Consider the following 22,038-nt stretch of genomic DNA (forward strand, 5'->3'; position numbering starts at 1 on the left):
ATCCAAGTTAAAACTAACACACTACAACACAAAGAAGCATTTAAAAACTTTCCTTATTCTGCTCTGAAGTTGTAACTCATGGGAAGTACTCGATTAGCTTGTTCAAGGCTCAAGTCAGCAGCCCTACAATTAAAAAAAAGAAAGACAGAAAAATCAAAGGCCTACCTCGAGTGGGCATCCATCCTCCTGACTACTAACTGATGCACTTACAATTTCAAAAGATTTAACCACTGCCCACCAGAGAAGTGGGTAACAGGACGTGAATAAATACAGACAAGCCACTCTTGGGAAGCAGGAATTGAAGCTTGGTCTACTTGCGGATTCTACTGGACTACTAGCTGGTATTTGGACCACGGTGGTTCACTACTGATCAAACTGTTTTCTTTTTAGAACCAAATGTGTACTCTTACCATTAACACTAATCAAAACTATTAGTTACAGATTCTTTAAATAAAATGAATTTTGCATCATATCTAATAAATCCATAGCATCATATACAAGGGCACTGGCATGAAGAAATGTAGCAGCTTTTCAAATAATAGCAAGCAATTCCAGCACCTCAAATGTCCCTTCCCTTTTTGCACCCAGGTGACACTAGGTAAATGTGTACCTGTAGATGGAGGTTGAAACCTGTTTTGTTTTGATTCAGACCTGAATATAGAAAATTGTCAGGTGTTTTCTATCTCTACCAGGAAAAGTTACTTTTAACCCTAAAGCTCATCTTGAAGTTATTTTTCTGCCATAGAAATGAATGGTGATGTACTTTGATTTTAGTGTGAGAAATCCCTCTACTACAGTTTTAAGACATCAGCAATTTCAAGAATATATTTTATTTCTTATAAAAAGCTACTCTAATGTTACATAACAATGTGAAGATTCCACCCAGAAGTTGTTATACTCAGATAGCATTACACCAATAAGCAAGCAATGACTTGTCTACGGATACATGGGAGAATTCTTTATTAATTCAAAACATGTTATGAAAGTCAGTGTAATAACGCATATGCATTTTACAACAATACCCATAAATTGCCACAATATAGTTAAATGAAAACACCTATTATTTGATTTCCTTTGAAAACTCAGATATACTTAGGGACTCCTGAGTTTTCTTACAGTATTGTCATGCTCAAATCTATTACATGGTAAAACTGTAGCACTTTCAGGAAGTCTATTATTGTACATAGGGAAATGATGAAATCGGTTCAATGGGAGAAAAACCCAGACAAACTTGAGCTGCAAGAAAAAAAGAATCTGGAGTATCTATTCAACTATGAGTACCCACAGGTATTTTGGTATTATAAAATAGCCAAGCCGGGCTACTCTTCTATTCATGTACTTGGGACCTTTTTTTGTGGTCCACTAATAATTATATTGGTAGAATACAAAATATGGAAATAGATCACTAAATGGAATGAGCATGGAAGTAAGAAATTGTACATGTTCAAAATGATGTATTTCACAGAATGAAATTCATTAAAATACTTTTTTAGTATTTTGCAAACTCTTTACAATCACATACAAGAAACAATATGACAACACCGAGGAACAACATCAAGCCTTCTACACTTGAGCATTGTATACATTGCTCAGGGGACGGTATATAGGAAGGCATTAAACACAGTAATAAATAACCTCTTGCTACAATTAAGGAGACTAAAATCTTCAAATCCAACATGTGTGCAGGATCTAGATAAGTACGAAAGGTGTTTCAGAGAACAGTTACACTGAAAGGTGTTTCAGAGAACAGTTACACTTTTACCACGTAGATATCCAAGCTAACACTGCTTTGGACTTATTTCACTTCCTAATCCATTGCATTTTCTTTATAGTATTTGTTACTCATCCTCTAATGGAGCCTAGAAATCAGCCAGTGTTGTTGTTGTTTTGTTTTGGTTGGTTGGTTGTTTTTCTTGCTCAGTGTAAATGCAGGATCTATTTCCCTCTTTGCATGTAGATCACTTGGCAGCAGAGAGGCTGTCTCCAACAGGCAATGTTTAAATCAGTGACAGGGTGAACAGCAATAGGAAGGGGGAGCCCCAAGCAAGAGTACTTATCCTAGTGGCATATGCCTTTGAGATATCATGTAATAAGGTTGGCTGTTCAGGGCTGGACAGGTGGCTCAACAGTTAAGAGCACTTGCTGTTCTTACTGAAGACCCTGATTCAGTTCCCAGAACCCATATGGAGGCTTAAGACCATTTGTAGCTCCAATTCCAGAGGACTCTTCTGGTCTCAGGTGCTGTGCACATGTGGTCACATACATACATGCAGACAAAACACTCCATCACATAAAATACAAACAAATCTACAATAGAAAGAACAGAATAACACTATTCCTTCCAGAAACCAAAGACCACTCATCTAAACATGAGGCATCTTGACAAATCCCACCCTGCAGAGTGATGCTCTGCACAATAGGTGTCATTTCCACTCAAAACTGTCAAGGTTTTGAAAAGAACAAGAACATTTAAGGAACACAAAGAAAGATAACAACAGGAGATCGTGTGGTTACAGGATGGGAAGGGCAGAGAGAAGACAAGGCGAATCGTCAGGAGGAGGATGGAGTGGTGTAGACATAATGTGTCAATTTTAGTAATTAGTTGGGAAAATTGCTTCCCAGACATGTGGAACACATGAGGGCATTCTGTACTGCCTTTGTAATGTTTCCATAAAGCTGAAAATATTCTAAAGTTTGGTGAAACTCTTAATAAACACTTAGCCCCTTGTATCATCTTTCTATTCACAGCTTCATGATAGAATCAACAGTCACACTAATATTGAAGGAATTAATTTTCAATCATGCCTTATGAAATTGTTTTTAGCTATGTCACCCACTGGCATACTTGGCATATTAGTAACTAACTTGATTCTATGGTATTCCCATCCACAGAATGGTGATTTTATTTCCTATGTCTCCATCTTTGAGTGTGCATGTGTGCGTGTGTCTGTCTTTATGTGTATATGTCTTTGTGTGTCTGTGTTTATGTGTATATGTCTGTGTGTGTCTGTGTCAGTGTGTATATGTGTCTGTGCATGTGTGTGTCTGTGTGGTGAGTGGGTGTGGGTGTGTCTGTGCATGTGTGCTTGTGCATGTGTCTGTGGGGGAGGTATGTCTGTGTATCTGTGTGTGTATGTGTCTGTGTGTGTGTGTGCCAGTGTGCGTGTGGTGTTTGTGCATACCTGTGCATATTTAAAAATTTCAAGTATGTTTAAAAAAATAAGCAAAGAAAGTAGAAGGCCCAGGGAAAGGCAGTGGGGAACAAATGAGAACAAGATATAATGAGACACCAGTTGGAAAATGTCATGATGAAACCCTCTTTGTGTGCTAACCTAAACTTTTCAAGGAAACGTGAGGAGAGAGTGAGTACACTGAAATGACACCAACTACAGACCTTCCTAAAAAGGTGGTTATCACTGGGCAGAAGAGCTCCCATCAATTACTATATGCACCATTATTGTTCCCGTGGACACCCCATAATCAATGTCCTTCATTTTCAGATGAAGAAACAGATTCAGAAAGGTTATGTGACTTTCCCTACCATCTCCGGATATAAATACAACTTGAAATCAGCTCTGTTACTTCAAAAGGAAATGTGCCCAAATCTTAGACAGTTTGTTTAATCATTGGTTTAAAACTCACATATTTCTAACTGTTTAAGAAGCTGAAATGCTGTGATAAAGGCATGAATCAATGGAAAAAAATTGCAACAGAAAACACTTGATGTAAGACAGGAGAAGGGGACCAAATTTCAGATTGCATGCATGGCATTAAAATAGTGCATGTGGTTGTTTGTCATCATGAGCGCTTTAGATAACTGCTTTTTCTCAAGTTGGAGCTTTTGTTATGAGAATCAAATGAGTCCCCAATCCCATTTGCTCAACTTAGGCAACACTCCAACTCCTGATATTTTCTACAGAAGGATATTCTCTTCAACCACTGGGAAAGAAAACATGTCCCTACGGCTGCTTGAGACTATATCTGTAAGAGGAATATTTTTTAACATCCACAGAAATCAAAGCCATTGATTCTTCATGCACTGTGTGTGCTGCAATGATATTATAACGATATTGTAATCTTGCAGATATGCTCTGAAGGAAGGTTTGGTAGGTTTTATGGTAAATATTTCCAACTGTGGTGAGTGAAGAATTACTAAGATTATTACACATGGTATATTCCTTTCTAGGGACAACATTTTATGTTGATCAGAAACTTAAGAACAGAAAAGACGACTCAAACAGATTTGAAAATAGATACTTCGGAGATTGGTCATTAACTGCCAATCTAAATAGATAGGTAACTCAATCTTTTGACCGTATTTCCTATTTGAAAACAATATGTCAATATATAAAAGCTGAAAGTATTCAAAAATTCATGTTATGTTGGGTTGTAGGTGTATCTTCTACCTGTTTAAAAACAAATTGATGGTTCTTCAAAAAGTTAGTTTTTTTTCTATGCTTTATTTTCATTCCTTCCATTTAAAAACCTTCACCAAAGCACCTGATTTTTTTTATTTGTGGCAAGTGTAGTTTCCACAATTACAATGTGACTTTTTATGAGACTATTAAAAAAAAATTCTAGAATGAACGAATGGACTTAAATTAAGATTCAAGTATTATTTCAAATTAGCACAATGGGGAGATATATATATATATATTTGTTTTCAACAGATAAGCCTTTATCTATTTCTATAGTCCTTTGACACTTAACTATCAAATAAATATAGCACATTCTTTATTCGAGGAGACATTGAAGGGCACTAATAAAACTTTCTAGGCACAGTGACACACTGTTAGAACTGGTCATATATAAATATTGTAAGATGTGTTAAAGGCCATGTTATAATTTTGACTTTTACATTTATGACTTCAGTATCAAAATCCTGTTTTGCTTACATTCGTATGTGCCTCGTCATGCCGTGAGAGCATCTGTGCTAAGTTCGGATGACATCGTCATAAGCCAGGAAGAGAAGAGTCACCCCTCCAGCATTAGCATGTCCATGTGTAAGATACACCTATGAAGACATCTGTCTTTGATGCCGCTCACACACCTCTGTATACATCACCTACACAATCTCCTTCTTTTTCCATAATAGATATGCCTATAGACAGGTACTATCCAAAGTATGTTAACCTCTTTTGTGTGCACTAGCAGATTCCAACAATATACAAAGTTGTCTTCGCAATCGTAAATGTAAGGTGCTTCATTTAAAGTGCTAGGATTTCCCCCAGGGAGCGATTTACTCACTAGGAATTAAATCAAATTTGACTGAAGCAAATGTTGTGCTCTTGGAATGGTGGCAGAGACACCAGTTGAGGGCTTTTGTTTGTTTATTATAGCTCTGTGACTTAAACAGAAGAAACCACACCATACTTTAAAGACTGGCATAGTCACAAGTCCACACACACACTCTTCAAAACTTGAAACATTCTGAAGTGAAACAAGAAACCATCCCCCTGCAATAGGAATTTAGCACAGAGCTGCTCACACAGCAGTGGCTCATGACAGGGACTGTGCAAATTGGCTCCAGAACCCGCTCAGTGAAACCTTGTACCCCGGTTCCAAAGATACAGCAACTTTGAAATCAAACACTGCAAATGCCTAGGTTAGAGATGAGGACTCTCTAAAGGCCCTTACCTCTTACATTTGGTAAAATACTAAATGCATTGTCAAGCAGACAGCTCGCCCAATAGTCCAGAGCGTATTGTAAAGATCACCTGCGACCGTAAGTCACTAGCATCCACAGTAACAGGAATATAATAAAGTCTACATCGAAAACAATTATGCATGCAAGGTGTGGTAGTATATTACATATCTTCTGGTCATGTGCACCAATTCATTGTGCCTCAAATACAGAAATGAGGACGATGGCATATTATATATGTGTACACATCATATTAGCATAATAAACACTAATCAAGAAAAGAATCAAATCATTCAGAACGGTGGGACTTCACAATAGAAGCAATGATGCTTTGACATTTTCTTGACTCTTTAGGAAAAAATAGGATTTTTTGTAAACATCTTCATAACTATCTTTTTTTCAACAGATTACCAAAACTCTTCAAATAGTAAATATCTAGGTGACACGAGCAAAGCGTATCTTAAACACACTAACACTTTCAGGAAAAAAAAAAATCCACAGGCATTTGCTAAAAGATGACTATTATAAATATCTTCTACCTTGCATTTTAACTACGTTTTCATAAATAATGTATTTAAAAGTGCTGAGCATGGTAGGATAGTCAGCGGCGCCAGTGTAAACACAACGTTTTGTTTTTCCACTCTGCAAATTGTTTTTTTTTTAAATCTCATTTTGTCAAACACTGCAACAGTTAAAATATTTGCATAGGGAATATGTAATAGCCCTTTGAATCATAGCTCCTGAATTCTATATAAATTAGAAAATCATATTCACTTAAAAAACAATTCTTGAAATGTTTTAAATTTATGGAAAAAGAAACATGATGCCAACCTTTCAAGTAAAATAAAGTTAAAAAGAAAACTCCAAACTTGCACTTTAAAAAAATATGTTTAATAAATTAAAAAAATGAGAGGTAGTTAAAAATGACAAATAAAATCTATAATTTTAATATCATCCTTAATATAAGGCCTGTATTCTCAGTGGATATAAATCTTTTTAAATCTTTCATTTTTTTAAGGTTTCTCAACATATATTCATTGAGTTTAAGATTAAAAAAATAGTCTCCAGGGGATTTTGATATTGAAAGGTAAGACCTTGATATAAATATGACATTGATTGTAATTTTGGTTTTATGCACAAGACGATACTGTTCTGAAGGTCAGAATTACATGTCATGGCCAGGTGAATATTTCATGTAGAGTTAATGCAATTATAAAATAAATAATATTGGCAGCTAAAAGGTTTGAGCACTGTACTGCCTTTTAATTATGGATGAGGGTTAAGAGTTTGTTTTTTAACAATGCTAAAATAAGTCCTTCTTGAGAGACCACATGAAAACAGTTAAGGTCTGACATTGAAGGTTTTCTTCTTTATAGTCCTTTGTAAAATGTTGCTTAGGAAAAACTTAAGCTTTTCACTGGATTATACACTCAAGGTGAACACGCCACATGCCAGATGTGATTCCGGGAGATGTTTTTGGTTTGGTTTTGTTGTTTTTGTTTTGTTTTGTTTTGTTTTGTTTTGTTTTTAACAGCATTACACATAGTCATTCCTTTACTATATCTTTTCCTTTATATTTCCAAACTGGATTATCAAGCTTATTATTGTTTACCTGCCGATATTCATAGGTTTGCATAACTCTTTTAGAGCTGAGGAGCCATTCTTTAGTAAATCAGTTATAATAGTGGACATTTGATATGTACATTGCCTCTTTTCTTCTCTTAGACCTAAAAACAGTATCGCTCTTGGAATTTTTGATAAGACAGGATATCTGCAGATTGTTTTGTGCTTTTAAATTTTTTCTTATCATTGTTAATCATTGTTGTTTTTTCTCTTTTTCCCTCTTGTCTTTTCTTCTTTCCTTCCTTCCTTCCTCCCTTCCTTCCTTCCTTCTTTCCTTTTTCTCTCTCTCTCCCCCTCTCTCTATCTTTCTTTCTTTCTCTCTTTCTTTCTTTCTCTCTCTCTCTCTCTCTTTCTTCTTTCTTTCTTTCTTTCTTTCTTTCTTTCTTTCTTTCTTTCTTTCTTTCTTCCTTTCTCCTAGTATAGTAAACTCTTCTGTAACAAACGCCAGGATTTGGGCAGTGAACAACCAGAGGGCTCACACAATAAGATTCTTCAACAGCTACTTTTTTTTTTTAACATGTACAGAAAAATTGGCTTCCGAGTCCGTGTACTAAACACAGTATGTAGCATGGTTAAATGTCACTGTAACATGTTTAAAATAGCCTTTGTGTGTATCAGATTATGATTAAAAAAATGCAAACCACAGCCAATTTGTTGGCAATTGTTTCTAAGAGACCATATTGCACAAAAGTCCTTAAATACAGATACAAGGAATGCTACTGATTTAATAGTACAAGAAAAGGGCAGACAAAGCAGTTTGACTTTGCACATGCGGCCTCTAGAGATGCACTAGGGGATTGTTCAGAGGACTAGGAACACAGTTTACTTGCAAGTAGAGCAAGTGTTGCATCAAACAAACTTAATTTGGCAATTCATTGTCTCATATAGGCTTTTTTTTTTTTTTTCCAAACAGAATCATGGACAACCTTGATAAAAATGGAGACAAGAGGCCTTCCCCCATTGTCTTTCCCCAGCAGCCAACCTGTAGTTTTTCAGGAACTCAATTTCTGATGTTATTTAATTACTTTTATTTCCCATCCCAGCCCTCTGAAATGATTTTTTTTTTTTTGGCCTTTCAAATGAAAATTAGGATTCAGAAGTACAGCTGGCAGTACTTTCCACAAAAGCTTTATAGATCTGCGAGTTCAAGAATCTTGGGAAAGAATCTCTGTGCATTAGGGTGTAGATCTGAAGCTGGGCATCTTCGTACATGTGAGGGCTGGGGTCCAGCAGATTCCTGTTGATCACCTCTCTAACTCGAGAATCCAGGCTGACCTAAAAGGAAAAGAAGCAGATATGTCCACGTGGTTTTCAAACAAAAGGCCTCGGTCAAGTAATCACCACATCTCAGAGGGACTTCATACATTAAGTCTCTCACCCACAACGCTGAGACACCAGACACTAGAGATGGTCCTTTCAAAGGCTAAAAAATGCTTAGTGATTTCCCCCTTCTGATGCTGAATTAAACAATGGGGAAGAAAAGAAGAAGAAAAAAAGAAAAAGAAAGAAACTAGAAATTTGGTTCACAGATATCCTGGCTCCTCTGTGTTGATCTTCTCAACATATCATAGTGTGCCAGAGAAGAATCTGGGGCTGGAGAGATGGCTCAGTGGTTAAGAGCACTGACTGCTCTTCCACAAGTCCTGAGTTCAATTCTCAGCAACCACATGGTGGCTCACAACCATCTGTAATAGGATCTGATGCCCTCTTCTGGTGCGTCTGAAGACAGTAACAGTGTATTCACATATATAAAATAAATAAATCTTAAAAAAAAAAAAAGAATTAAAAAAAAAACAGAGAAGAATCAGAATGTGAATTCACCCCCACCCCCACTCCTGTGATTCTTAGGGGTGACTCTGTTGACAGTGGGACACAAATCTAAAGGCAGAAAAGAGCTCCCCAACCAAAACAAGCACAAAGGTCATATGTAGTACTTGGTAGCTTCATACTGCAATGGTCTCTCAAAGTCAAGAATGGAGAGCACAGCCGTGGAAGAGGAAAGAGGAAACAGGTAGGCCTAATGTCCTATCCGAGTGGACGCACTGAGGAGACATCTGTAAAAGATCTCTACATATGAAACAGAAACCAGTATAATGATGTATAATATTTAATAAAAGAATTTTAGGAATACAGAATATTTACTAAAATTATCAATGCAGTGGAACTTTAAAAGTATACAGAAATTAAATTCAGTAAGAAGTTCAGTAACCTGACACATCCCTCTATTACTGGACCATTCCCTTGGCGCACAGAGGACATGTTAGAAAGGAAAGTAGGGACAAATAAATAGCATTAAGCCCATGGTTAGAATGAAAGCTCTGTCTTGAAAGGCCATACCAGGGGAAAAAAACAAAACAAAACAAAAAAACCCTACAGATCTCTATCTGAGGCTTCCATTGCCAGCATAGCAAAAAGAGAGGGATAAAAGGAAAACAGTACAGGAGACAAAAATAATTACTCTGAGTGATGACTGCTTTCAACTGTGGCCACAGCTGACTCTCTCTTTTTAAGAATTTATTTATTTCATATATGTAAATACACTGTCTCTGTCTTCAGACACACCAGATGAGGGCATCAGATCCCATTACGGATGGTTGTGAGCCACCATGTGGTTGCTGGGAATTGAACTGAGGACCTCTGGCAGAGCCGTCAGTGCTCTTAACTGCTGAGCCATCTCTCTAGCCCAGCTGAAAATCTCTTAAAATATGTAGCCTTTGATGTTTACACCGAAACAACTTAGAGTAAGCATGTTGAGAGAGCCATCTTGATTTTGGCTGCTTTTCTCCACCACAGAGAACTGTGTGCTGTCTATAGTGATCTCAGAATGAAGCCAATGTTATGGTGTTCCTGAACTCAACAGACATGTGTTAGAATGATGGATACCCCAAAGGGCAGTTTGATAGATTTGTCCAGAAATGAAGGTCAGGAATTAATTTCTTCAGTATGACCCAACCAACTTAAGCTAAAAGAAAGTTGATCTATCTTTTAACTGAACTATATAGTCTTCTTTGTTGGGAATTTTCTTTTTTAAAAAAACATGTTTTGGCTTCTGTGCCCAGGAGCTGAACCTGTTCTACAACCCTCCGCATCCCAATCCCACCAGGAGAAAGCTTGTCCTCCAGGAGTGTTGACATACCCAAGCTAAGAGGTGAGACCACCACTACCACCCCAATACCTGGTCCAAATGGGACCTGCCTGGGGCCCAGTGGACAAAGAAACCACAGTGCATCTGGGGACATTATCATTCCAGTTTCCTTCTGTGCCCGCGAACTGACCCTGTGTTACAGCCCTTAGCACCCTAATCCCACCCAGAGAAAGCTTGACCCCCAGGACTGCTGACAGACACACCCAGGTTCACAGGAGGGCCAAGCTCCAGTTAGAGACAGCAAGACCAGCTAACACCAGAGACAAGCAGATGAGGAGAAGCAAGCACAAGAACATAAGCAAGAGAAACCAACGCTACCTGGTATCATCAGAACCCAGTTCTCCCACTATAACAAGCCCTGAATACCCCAAATTACATGAAAAGCAAGATTCTGATCTAAACTCACATTGCATGATGATTATAAAGGGCTTTAAGAAGGACATAAATAACTCCCTCAAAGAAATACAGGAGAACACAGGTAAATAGATAGAAACCATTAAGGAGGAAACATATAAATCTCTTAAAAAAATACAGGAAAACACAACCAAACAGGTGAAGGAATTGAGCAAAACTACCCAGGATCTAAAAATAGAAATAGAAACAATAAGCCGGACGTGGTGGCGCACACCTTTAATCCCGCGCTTGGGAGGCAGAGGCAGGCGAATTTCTGAGTTTACGGCCAGATTGGTCTACAGAGTGAGTCCAAGATAGCCAGGGCTATACAGAGAAACCATGTCTCGAAAAAAATAAAATAAAAAAGAAATAGAAACAATAAAGAAATCACAAAGGGAGGACAACCCTGGAGATAGAAAACCTAGGAAAGATCAGGAGTCAGAGATGCAAGCACCACCAACAGAATAGAAGAGAGAATCTCAGATGTAGAAGATACCATAGAAAACATTGACACAATAGTCAAAATAGAAAGAGAAGGAACACTACCTAATTTGTTCTATGAAGCCACAGTTATGCTGATACATAAACCACACAAAGACCCAACAAAGAAAGAAAACATTTGACAAAACACAACACTTTTAATCCCAGTGCACACCTTTAATCCCAGCGCTTGGAAGGCAGAGGCAGATGGATTTCTGGGTTCGAGGCCAGCCTGGTCTACAGAGTAAGAGTGAATTCCAGGACAGCCAGGGCTAAACAGAGAATCCCTGTCTCGAGAAAACAAAACAAAACAAAACAAAACAAAACAAAAAAACCAACATACAGCAAATCAACATCAAACTAAATGGAGAGGAATTTGAAGTAATCCGACTAAAATCAGGGACTAGACAAGGCTGCCCACTCTCCCCTTATCTATTCAATATAGTACTCGGAAGTTTTAGCCAGAGCAATTAGACAAAAAAAGGAGCTCAAAGGGATACAAATTGGAAAGTAGGACGTAAAGATATCACTATTTGCAATTGATATGACAGTAAACTTAAGTTACCCCCAAAATTCCACCAGAGAACTCCTCCAGCTGATAAACAACTTTGCAAAGTGGCTAGATATAAAATTAACTCAAACAAATCAGTAGCCTTCCTCTACTCAAAGGATAAACAGGCCGAGAAAGAAACTAGGGAAACAACACTCTTCACTATTGTCATAAATAATATAAAATATCTCCATGTGACTTTAAGCAAGCAAGTGAAAGATCTGTATGACACGAACAAACTTAAAATCTCTAAAGAAAGAAATGGAAGAAGACCTCAGAAGATGGAAAGATCTCCCATGCGCATGGATTGGCAGGACTAACATAGTAAAAGTGGCCGTCTTACCAAAAGCAATCTACCATCTACCCATCAAAACTCCAACTCAATTCTTCACAGAGATAGAAAGAACAATTCTTAAATTCATCTGGAATAACAAAAAACCAGGATAGTAAAAACTATTCTCAACAATAAGAGAACTTCTAGGGGAATGACAATCCCTGACTTCAAGCTGTACGACAGAGCAATAGTGATAAAAACTGCATGGTATTGGTACAGTTAGTGACAGGCAGGTAAATCAATGGAATAGAATTGAAGACCAAGAATTAAACCCACACACCTATGGTCACCTGCTATTTGACAAAGAAGCCAAAACCATCCAGTGGAAAAAAGACAGCATATTCAACAAATGATGCTGGCTCAAATGGTGGTCAGCATGTAGAAGAATGCAAATTGACCCATTCTGATCTCCTTGTAAAAAGTTCAAGTCCAAGAGGATTAAAGACTTCCACATAAAACCAGATACACTGAATCTAATAGAAGAGAAAGTGGGGAATCATCTCAAACACAGTGGCACAGGGGAAAATTTCCTGAGCAGAACACCAACGGCTCAGGCTCCAAGATCAACTATAGACAAATGGGAAAGATTGAAAAGATTCTTTTTCATCGGGACAAAACAACAACCTACAGATTGGGAAAAGATCTTTGCCAATCCTACATCTGATAGAGGGCTAATATCCAATATATACAAAGGACTTAAGAAGTTATACTCCAGAGAACCAAATAACCCTATTTAAAAACACAGAGCTAAGCCGGGCGGTGGTGGCGCACGCCTTTAATCCCAGCACTTGGGAGGCAGAGGCAGGTGGATTTCTGAGTTCGAGGCCAGCCTGGTCTACAGAGTGAGTTCCAGGACAGCCAGGGCTACACAGAGAAACCCTGTCTCGAAAAACCAAAAAAAAAAAAAAAAAAAAAAAAAAAAAAAACCACAGAGCTAAACAAAGAATTCTCAACTGAGGAATCTTGAATAGCCAAGAAGCTCCTAAAGAAATGTTCAACATCGTTAGTCACTAGGGAAATGCAAATCATAATGACTCTGACATTCTACCTCACATCAGTTTGAATGGCTAAGATTAAAAACTCAGGTGACAGCAGATGCTAGTGAGGATGTAGAGAAAGAGGAATACTCCTCCATTGTTGGTGGGATTGCAAACTGGTACAACCACTATGGAAATCAATCTGGCTGTTCCTCAGAAAACTGGATATAGTACTAACAGAGGAGCCAGCTATACCTGGGCATATACCTGAAAGATGTTCCAACATATAACAAAGACACATTCTCCATTACGTTCACAGCAGCCTTATTTATAATAGCCAAAAGCTGGAAATAACCTAGATGTCCCTCAGTGAAGAAATGCATACAGAAAATATGGAACATTTACACAATGGAGTGCTACTCAGCTATTAAAAAAATGACTTCATGAAATTCGCAGGCAAATGGATAGAACTAGAAAATATCATCCTGAGTGAAGTAACCCAGACACAAAAGAACACACATGGTATGAACTCAATGATAAGTGTATAGTAGGCAAAAAGCTCGGAATACCCAAAATACAACTCACAGATCCTATGAAGCTCAAAAGGAAGGAAAATCAAAGGGTGGATGCTTCAGTCTGACTTAGAAGGGGGAACAAGACAATCATGGGAGGTAGACGGAGGGAGGACCCTGGGAGGAAGAGAGGAACAGGGGTAAAGTGGGACTGGATTACATGTGGGAGGAGATGGGGAAGAAGTACAGAGGGTCAGGAACTTGAACAGAGATATATAGCAGTGGGGTGTAGGGAACTGGGGGGCAGCCCTAGAAAATCCCAGATGCCAGGAATGCAAGAGGTTCCCAAGACCCAATGGGGACAACATTAGCTGAAATACCCAACAAAGGGGAGAGAGAACATGTAGAGACAACATCCAGAAATTAGGCATGGCCCCCGCTTGAGGATGGGACCACCCAGCCATCTCAAAATTATTAACCTAGAATTGTTCCTGTCTAAAGGAAATGCAGGGACAAAGAGTGGAGCAGCGACTGAAGGAAAGGCCACCCATAGACTGCCCTACCTGGGGATCCATCCCTTCTGCCGACACTAAACCCAGACACTATTGCTGATGCCAAGAAGCACTTGCTGACAGGAGCCTGGTATAGCTGTCCCCTGAGAGGCTCTGCCAGAGCCTGACCAATACAGATGCAGATGTTCAGGACTGAGAATGGGGACCTCAATGGAGGAGTTAGGGGAAGGACAGAAGGAGTTGAAGGGGTTTGCAACCCCATGGAAAGAACAACAGTACTACCCAACCAGACCCCCTAGAGATCCCAGGGACTAAACCACCAACCAGAGAGTACCCATGGCTCCAGCTGCATATGTAGCAGAAGATGGCCTTATCTGGCATCAATGAGAGGGGAGTCCCTTGGTCCTATGGAGGCTCGATGCCCCAGCTTAGGGGAATGCTATGGTGTGAGGCAGGAGTGGGTATGTGGGTAGGGAAGCACCCTCATAGAAGTAGGGGGAGGGGGATAGGATAGGGTGTTTGCAGAGGGGAAACCTGGAAGGGGGATAATATTTGAAATGCAAATAAATAAAATAACCAATAAAAAATGTTTTGTTGGGCTGGAGAGATGTCTCAGAGGTTAAGAACACCAACTACTCTTCCAGAGTTCAATTCAGAGCTACCACATGGTAGCTCATAATAATTTTAATGAGATCTGGTGCCTTCTTCCGGTCTTCAGGCATATGTTCAAGCAGAGTGCTGTGTATAAATAAATAAAATAAACCTAAGAAAATCTGTTGCATGGCTTCTTTAAAGGAATTTTTTTTTTTTTTTTTTTTAGTTTTTTCGAGACAGGGTTTCTCTGTATAACCCTGGCTGTCCTGGAACTCACTCTGTAGACCAGGCTGGCCTTGAACTCAGAAACTTGCTTGCCTCTGCCTCCCAAATGCTGGGATTAAAGGCGTGTGCCACCACGTCAAAGCTGAAACATGTCTTCTAAATTAAAGTTAACATTTCTCGATGGGCGGTGGTGGCACACCCCTTTAATTCCAGCACTTGGGAGGCAGAGGCAGGTGGATTTCTGAGTTCGAGGGCAGCCTGGTCTACAGAGTGAGTTCCAGGATAGCCAGGCTACACAGAGAAACCCTGTCTTGAAAAACAAAAAACAAAACAAAACAAAACAAAACAAAAATCTCATGCCATATGAAGTCACCACCAATTACAAAACAATAAAACATGTAAAACTTTTCCCTAAGCTTTTTTTTCTTTTCTTTTCTTTTCTTTTTTTGTTTTGGGTTTTCGAGACAGGGTTCTCTGTGTAGCCCTAGCTGTCTTTTAACTCACTCTGTAGACCAGGCTGGCCTTGAACTCAGAAATCTATCTGCCTCTGCCTCCCAAGTGGTGCTGGGATTCAAGGCGTGTGCCACCACCGCCCAGCAGCTTTTTATTTTCTTGGAATACATCTTTGTCTGTTTCTACCCAAATGCATCGTGGCTCACAGCCATCTGTAGTGGTATCTGGCACCCTCTTCTGGTGTGTCTGAAGACAGCTATAATGTACTCATATACATGAAATAAATAAATCTCTTAAAATTATTAGTAATGGAGTTTAAACTGACTCTTATTCTGAAATGCCACTGTCACGTGACATTCTGCCAAACAACACCCCCTTAGCTTTGCTACAGGTGTCTTACTTTTACACTTGAGAGAACTTTTTGTTTCTGTGGAGGAAGAAGCTGAGGATTTGTGTCTAAGAGAGGTTTATTTGCTTCCTAGAGGGATAGTGAAATCTAATCTAACCATTGCTTGTGGGTTAGTTATTCATGGAATTGGTGTCATGTTAGTTATCTTAGGACTAATAAAATAACTTTGAAAATTACATGGATCAAAGCCTAACACTATATATATATATTTTTAAAAATTAACACTAACAAAATACCAAAGTAAACACAAGACAGTCCAACATTCGGTACCCTGCAACAATGATGCCTTTTCATTGGTCTTCTGGGAAATGAAATATTTACCCTTTCTTCTCACTGGTAGCTTTTACTCAGTGTTTTATCACAGCAATGGAGAAACAACTTGGGCAGAAGGTTTATCGATTTGCAGAGAAAATACTGCTGGAGGATACTGGAATACTGGTAGCATTTCAATATGAAAATGGAGGTGATTTAGGGAGGATTCATTAGACGTGAAATAGTTGGTCACGGTCACAATTTAGGGAGTGTGAAAGAATCTACATCTGACATGTCTTAAAGAAGGAGCGTGGGTAGAGAGGATGGCATCCCGTGGAGGAGAGCTTGTCAAAGCACCGAGGCCCACAGTCCTGTTCTAGGGGACTTCGGCCAGGTAATGCTCAGGAGACTAAACTCTGGGAGGAGACAATACATTAAACTGTGCAGGTGAGCATCCTGGACAGAAGAAGCAGGGCAGGGTAGTGAGGAGAAGGGAAAGCCTTTTTGAAGCCACTGTGTTTTCTGGGGTGGGTAAGCATGTATGGAGTCTGATATCTAGGATCCAGGGAACTGGGTCAGCACATTGTTCTCACCCCTTGATGGGAACATTCCTCAAGAGCAAATTGACTCTTACAGATTTAATATGATTGCTAGAAGTATTCAATATGACTGTTAGAAGTTCCTATGGATAACAAGGAAAACAGGCTAGCACATCTTAGAAAGTGTATAGGAAGTAAAATAATTTCTATTGTCCATCTCTATCCAAGAGTTAGTGGTAGGCTGGGCAGTAGTGGCGCATGCCTTTAATCCCAGCACTTGGGAGGCAGAGGCAGGTGGATTTCTGAGTTCGAGGCCAGCCTGGTCTACAGAGTGGGTTCCAGGACAGCCAGGGCTACCCAGAGAAAGTCTGTCTTGGAAAAAAAAAAAAAAGAAGAGTCATTGGAAGGGAGACTTTCAATATTGGGGAAAAAAATCCCAGCCTAAGAGTCAACATGCATGCCTTGGGGTTTTATATTTTGTTTGTTTCTTTTGAGTAACTACTCAGAGAAATGTTCAAAGTAGCATTTATGCACAGAATGCTGGGCTCAGTTTCCAAAGGTCCAGATAAGCAGTACTTGGTGGGGGTGCAGTGTGGGGAGGCTTAGCAGTTAAAGCAATTGCCTTGCAAGCATGAAGACTAGAGTTTGGATTCCATTCCCAGAAACTTGATAGAAAGAAAGGGAAAAGCAATCACAGGAGTTGCGGGGGAGGGGAACAGAGGGAGGGAGAGAGGGAGGGAGGGAGGGACCTGGGTGGGAGAGGGGACAGGGAGGGGAAGGAGGAAATATGATCAGGTATTGGGGTGTGTGTGGGGGAATAGGACTGAAGCCCCGAGGGCCAGCAGAAAGAATGGAAACAGGCAAACTCGAGAGGTAGGAGGTGGGAGGGACTCTCTAGAATATACCTTGAGGGTCTTAGAGAGGCTCTCAGGACTCAAAGGGAGGGACCCTGGGTAAAATGTTCTACAGTGGGAAGGGGGAACTTGTAAAGCTCTGACACAGAATTGTTCCTGTCTGAAGGAACTGCAGAGACAAAAATGGAGAAGAGAATGAGAGAAAGGAGGTACAGTGATTGGCCCAAATTGGGATCCAGCTCAGTGGGAGGCCCCAGGTCCTTGATACTGTTACTGATGCTGTGGTGTGCTTGCACACAGGAGCCTAGCATAGCAGCTCTCTGAGAGGCCAAACAAGCAGCTGAAAGAGTCAGATGCGGATACTAGCACCCAACCAATGGATGGAAGCCAGGGACCCCTGTGGTTGAATTAAAGCTGGAAGAAGCTGAGGAGGAGGGTGGCCTCATGGGAAGACCAGCAGTCTCAATTGATCCAGACCCTTGAGATCTCTCAAACAGTCAGCCACCAACCAGGCAGCATACACCAGCTGTTAAAGGCCTCCAACACACATACAGCAGAGGACTGCCTAATCTGGCCTCAGTGAGAGAAGACGCATCTAACCCTAGAGAGACTTGAGGTCCCAGGGGGACATCCTCTTGGACATGGGGGTTGGGGGAGGGAGGAAGGAAGAGGTATGGGATGAGGATTGTTCAAGAGGCAGACCAGAAGGGGGATGAAGACTGGACTGTAAAAAAGAATTTAATAATAATAATAATAATAATAATAATAATAATAATAATAATAAAGAAATGTCTGATGGATGTGATATCCCCTTGTGATGCTAGCCCCAGAAGCAGGAGACAGGAAATCCCCAGAGCAAGCAGGCTGGGGGGCTCTAGGATTAATTGCAAGACCCCAACTCCATGAATAAGGTAGATGGGGAATTGAGCATGATTCTGAATGCACGTGCGCCAATAGGCATGTGTACACACACACACACACACACACACACACACACACACACAGAGAGAGAGAGAGAGAGAGAGAGAGAGAGAGAGAGAGAGAGAGAGAGAGAGAACAAAGAATTCCTGGGTAGGCTTCAAAGACTTGCTTTTTAGACAAATGACTCTGTTGATGCTCACGGCCTGAGCATCATATTTTGAAAAGCATCGCCCCCTTTAAAACATAGTAATTTACTTAGTTCTGCATGGAATTAGTTACAGAGAGGAAGTACCTGTCACACACCATTTAGCCAGAGATAAATGACCAAAGCAGAGTGGGGAGACCTGGCCTTCAACATGGCTGGGGGACTCTGAAGTGCCCTCCAGATTCTTACCTCTTTCGGTGACAGTATAGAGATGTAATCCTCGTATATCATCCTGGCCTTTTCCTCAACGGCCTTTTTGTTCTGCTCTTTCTTTAAGTCTTCACAGGCTAGCCAGAAGAGAAGGTTCTCTTCGCTGTATTCCGTTCGGAGGAACTCCCGGAAAAGGTTTCTTCCAGCAGGAGCCTTCATCATCTTGTCAAAATTCTGAGACCAGGACAAGACTTCATCTGCAGTGGGGTTTTGGCTGCAGGGACAGAATGAAGCCATTAGGAACAACATCCACCTGGACATGCTGGCAGAAATGTGTAGTCATGTGCTGCCCTCTACTGGTTCGGGTTTTGCTCTTCTGCCTGGCTTGATGACAGGAAATTGCCTTTCAACTTCTCATTTTAGAAAGACTTAGATGAAGTCTGTTCTGATGGTTACAAAACCAGAAGCTGGCGAGCTGGCTGTTTTGATTGGCTGATTTTGGTCATCTAGCATGTATGTACCTGTGCATGTGCACACGTATATGTGTGTATTTGTGTCATGGACACATGTGTATGTGTGTGTGTGTGTGTGTGTGTGTATGTGTGTGTGTGGTGTTCAGATTGTTCTCTTGTAAAATGAAGGCACATTTTAAAATATTTCCAACAGGGCTGGAGGAATAGCTCAGCAGTTAAGAATACACACACAGGCTGCTCTTCCAGAGGACCCAGGTTCAATGCTCAGTACCTGAACATGGCCCGCAGCAGACCTGTATACAGGCAAAAATGATCAGTGCACAAGAAGCATTTTCAGCCAACAAAAGTAAAATCAAGGCTTCCCCCTAACCCCGTGATAGTTCATGCAATAATCTTTATTTACTAACAGAGGAAGATCAATTTAGACAATGTACCGGCTTGGAAACCTAGTAAAAAGTCATTGCAGCCACAGGAGAGACCTTCCAGGCTGAGTTGCTTTTCATACCACACAACCATTTGTGAGAGGACCACAAAGAGGTGATGCTTGGGCACTGGGTGGGCATATGTGGTATTTAAACAGGGAAATGGCTCTCCCTGCCCTGACCAACACTGACACTCACCAGTGGACATCTGTGGTATTTAAACAGGGAAAAGGCTCTCCCTGCCCCAATGCTGACACTCACCATTCCTCTAGGACCTGGATGCTCTCCATTTTGGTGGTATGTGGGGGTCTCCCTGAAGCGTCTCCTCTTTCCTCATTCCTGACAGTGAGGCTGTAATGTAACACACTTTGTCAAGGGAATTGCAAATAGCCAAAGAGAAACATCACTTTCGAAGGAGAAACATGTCTCAGGAGATTTCACTGCCAACCATGTGGGATTATTCAAAAGACTCAGAGAGAGAGAGGAATAACAGTTTAAAATAGTGGTGGAGAGTGAGACTTGGTAAGTCTATACCACCTTCTAAAAATCATAGAATTAAATTGGGATCCTCACATGGGATGTTACTGTCTACTCTGACTCCATGGTTACATAAGTTACCTTAATTCCTTTACCTAGCTGTACATTTATAGTTTCAAGATTGGACATGCTTTGATATTTGACATATTATTGTGTTACCTTTAAGAGCAGAGAGTCATTTTCCATTCTGCTTAGTTCTGCTCAGTTATTTTCATTTACTTTCTCCCCATTAATAGCTAAGAAACTAGAATATATCAGAAGTCAATACAGACTTTAAGCCATGTTTCTGTCATTAATATCATCATTCTTCCAGTCTCCAGAGATTGAGCAACTGCGTAGGGTTCTATGTCAGTCAATCTCCAGTGTCTTGGCAGAGACAAGGAAGCAACTCTGAGCGTGTGAAGCAGGAGACCACTGGGTAAGCGTGATGGTTGCTTCCCACTGTCACCTATGCAGGATCTCCAACCATCTGGAGATAGGACTCTGGCCATGCATAAGGGGGAAATATCTTTAGTATGATAATTGATGTGGGAAAACTAAACTTAATTGTGGGTGGGACCATTCTTCAGACACAGGTCCTGGACAATGTAAGAATGTTTGCATTCACCTCCCTGTTTCCTTACTGTGGGTGTGATGAGATGGTTTCATCAAGGTCCTGCTGGCTTGACTTCCTGACCATAGTGGACTATATCTTGAACTGTTGCATTTGTCAGAGTATTCTATCACAGCAACAGGAATGGAGGAAGGAAGAGAAGGCACTGGGACACAGAGCAAGATGCTGGGAGCTGGGAAAGCCCCAAGTGTTCTGCTAACCTAGGAGAGTAGGAATTGTTGGAATGAGGTACCCTTCAGCTTAATGGTGCCTTGGGGTAGAAACCAGGGTCCCAGAGATCACAGGGTCACCAGAAGAAGTATTAAGAAGTTAGGCTGGAACCCCTGCTTGCCCTGCACAAGCTGGGAAACTCCACCTGCCCTGCTTCCCCTAACCCCACTTGCACAGAGAAACTTCCCGTCCACTTGGCTTGGAGAAAACTCCGGGCTAACCTGTCATCATTCCCCATTTCCACATTTCAGGCAACCTACCCAAGAGTGCCTGCCCAGGGACTCAGTTCTGTCCATGTTATGAGTAGAATTCCAGCTCCTAGCTTGTAAGCCTCCACTCCTTGCCTAAGCTCTATTAAACCCCTTTGCTTTAGCCTAGATGCATGACTTCACTGACCTCTACCTGAGAGCTACTTCCTAATTTTTGCCTTTATCTACTTTTAATCTGGTCTAACCTGGCCTATATCTGCATCGCTCAGGGAGAGAAAAAGCCCATTATAAGGGAATATAGGGATAGTTCCAGGCCTTACTATGTATATGATTTGCTATTCCCACATCACCATGGCTACTGCAAAGGTTTTGAGCTGTTTACCACTCTCTTCTAGTGCCGTTTCTAAGAACTCATTGCTTTCTTACAACAGTGGGTTAAGACACCCACTTGCCTGGCAAGAGAGAAGGCATGAAGAAGACTCAGTGGTCCTTCCTCAGTAGAAACTCAAGCTCCTGAGTTAGTAAACTGATATTTCTGTGGATCTAAGATGACGGGTCTTGTGGGAAACCATCTGAAGCAAAAGAAGGTCCCATGACATTGGTTCATTCATTCAGTGGAAGCTATCTTTCAGCAACACCATTCTCTTTGCATTGATATTATTATCCCCATTTTATAGGTGAGGAAAGTAAAGTCCAAGTGGTCTGGTAGATGGATTGTAAACAGAGCGCCAGTTGTATGGTATGGCTAGAGTTTGAACTCTGTAACCTGCATTTTTACTGAGTGTTTACTGTTAGGCATAGT

At 40.5% G+C, this 22,038-nt stretch overlaps 1 protein-coding gene across 4 annotated transcripts in view; it reads right to left on the reverse strand.

The window, feature by feature from the left end:
* Positions 1 to 7,694: 7,694 nt before the first annotated feature.
* Rgs17 (regulator of G protein signaling 17) overlaps positions 7,695 to 22,038 on the reverse strand; it is a 94,301-nt gene continuing 79,957 nt past the window's right edge. For 3 of the 4 annotated variants that reach the window (XM_031351990.1, XM_031351993.1, XM_031351991.1), the window contains 3 exons: positions 19,929 to 20,018; positions 18,812 to 19,046; positions 7,698 to 8,542 (listed from right to left, as the gene is read on the reverse strand). In XM_031351990.1, the coding sequence (XP_031207850.1) occupies positions 8,354 to 8,542; positions 18,812 to 19,046; positions 19,929 to 20,018 (514 nt within the window). In that variant the 3' untranslated portion in view covers positions 7,698 to 8,353. Of the gene's footprint in view, positions 8,543 to 18,811; positions 19,047 to 19,928; positions 20,019 to 22,038 lie in introns of all 4 variants that reach the window. The other variant, XM_031351992.1, reaches the window with a different exon arrangement.

This window comes from Mastomys coucha, unplaced genomic scaffold (assembly GCF_008632895.1).
Source record: "Mastomys coucha isolate ucsf_1 unplaced genomic scaffold, UCSF_Mcou_1 pScaffold5, whole genome shotgun sequence".
NCBI classification, from domain to species: Eukaryota; Metazoa; Chordata; class Mammalia; order Rodentia; family Muridae; genus Mastomys; species Mastomys coucha.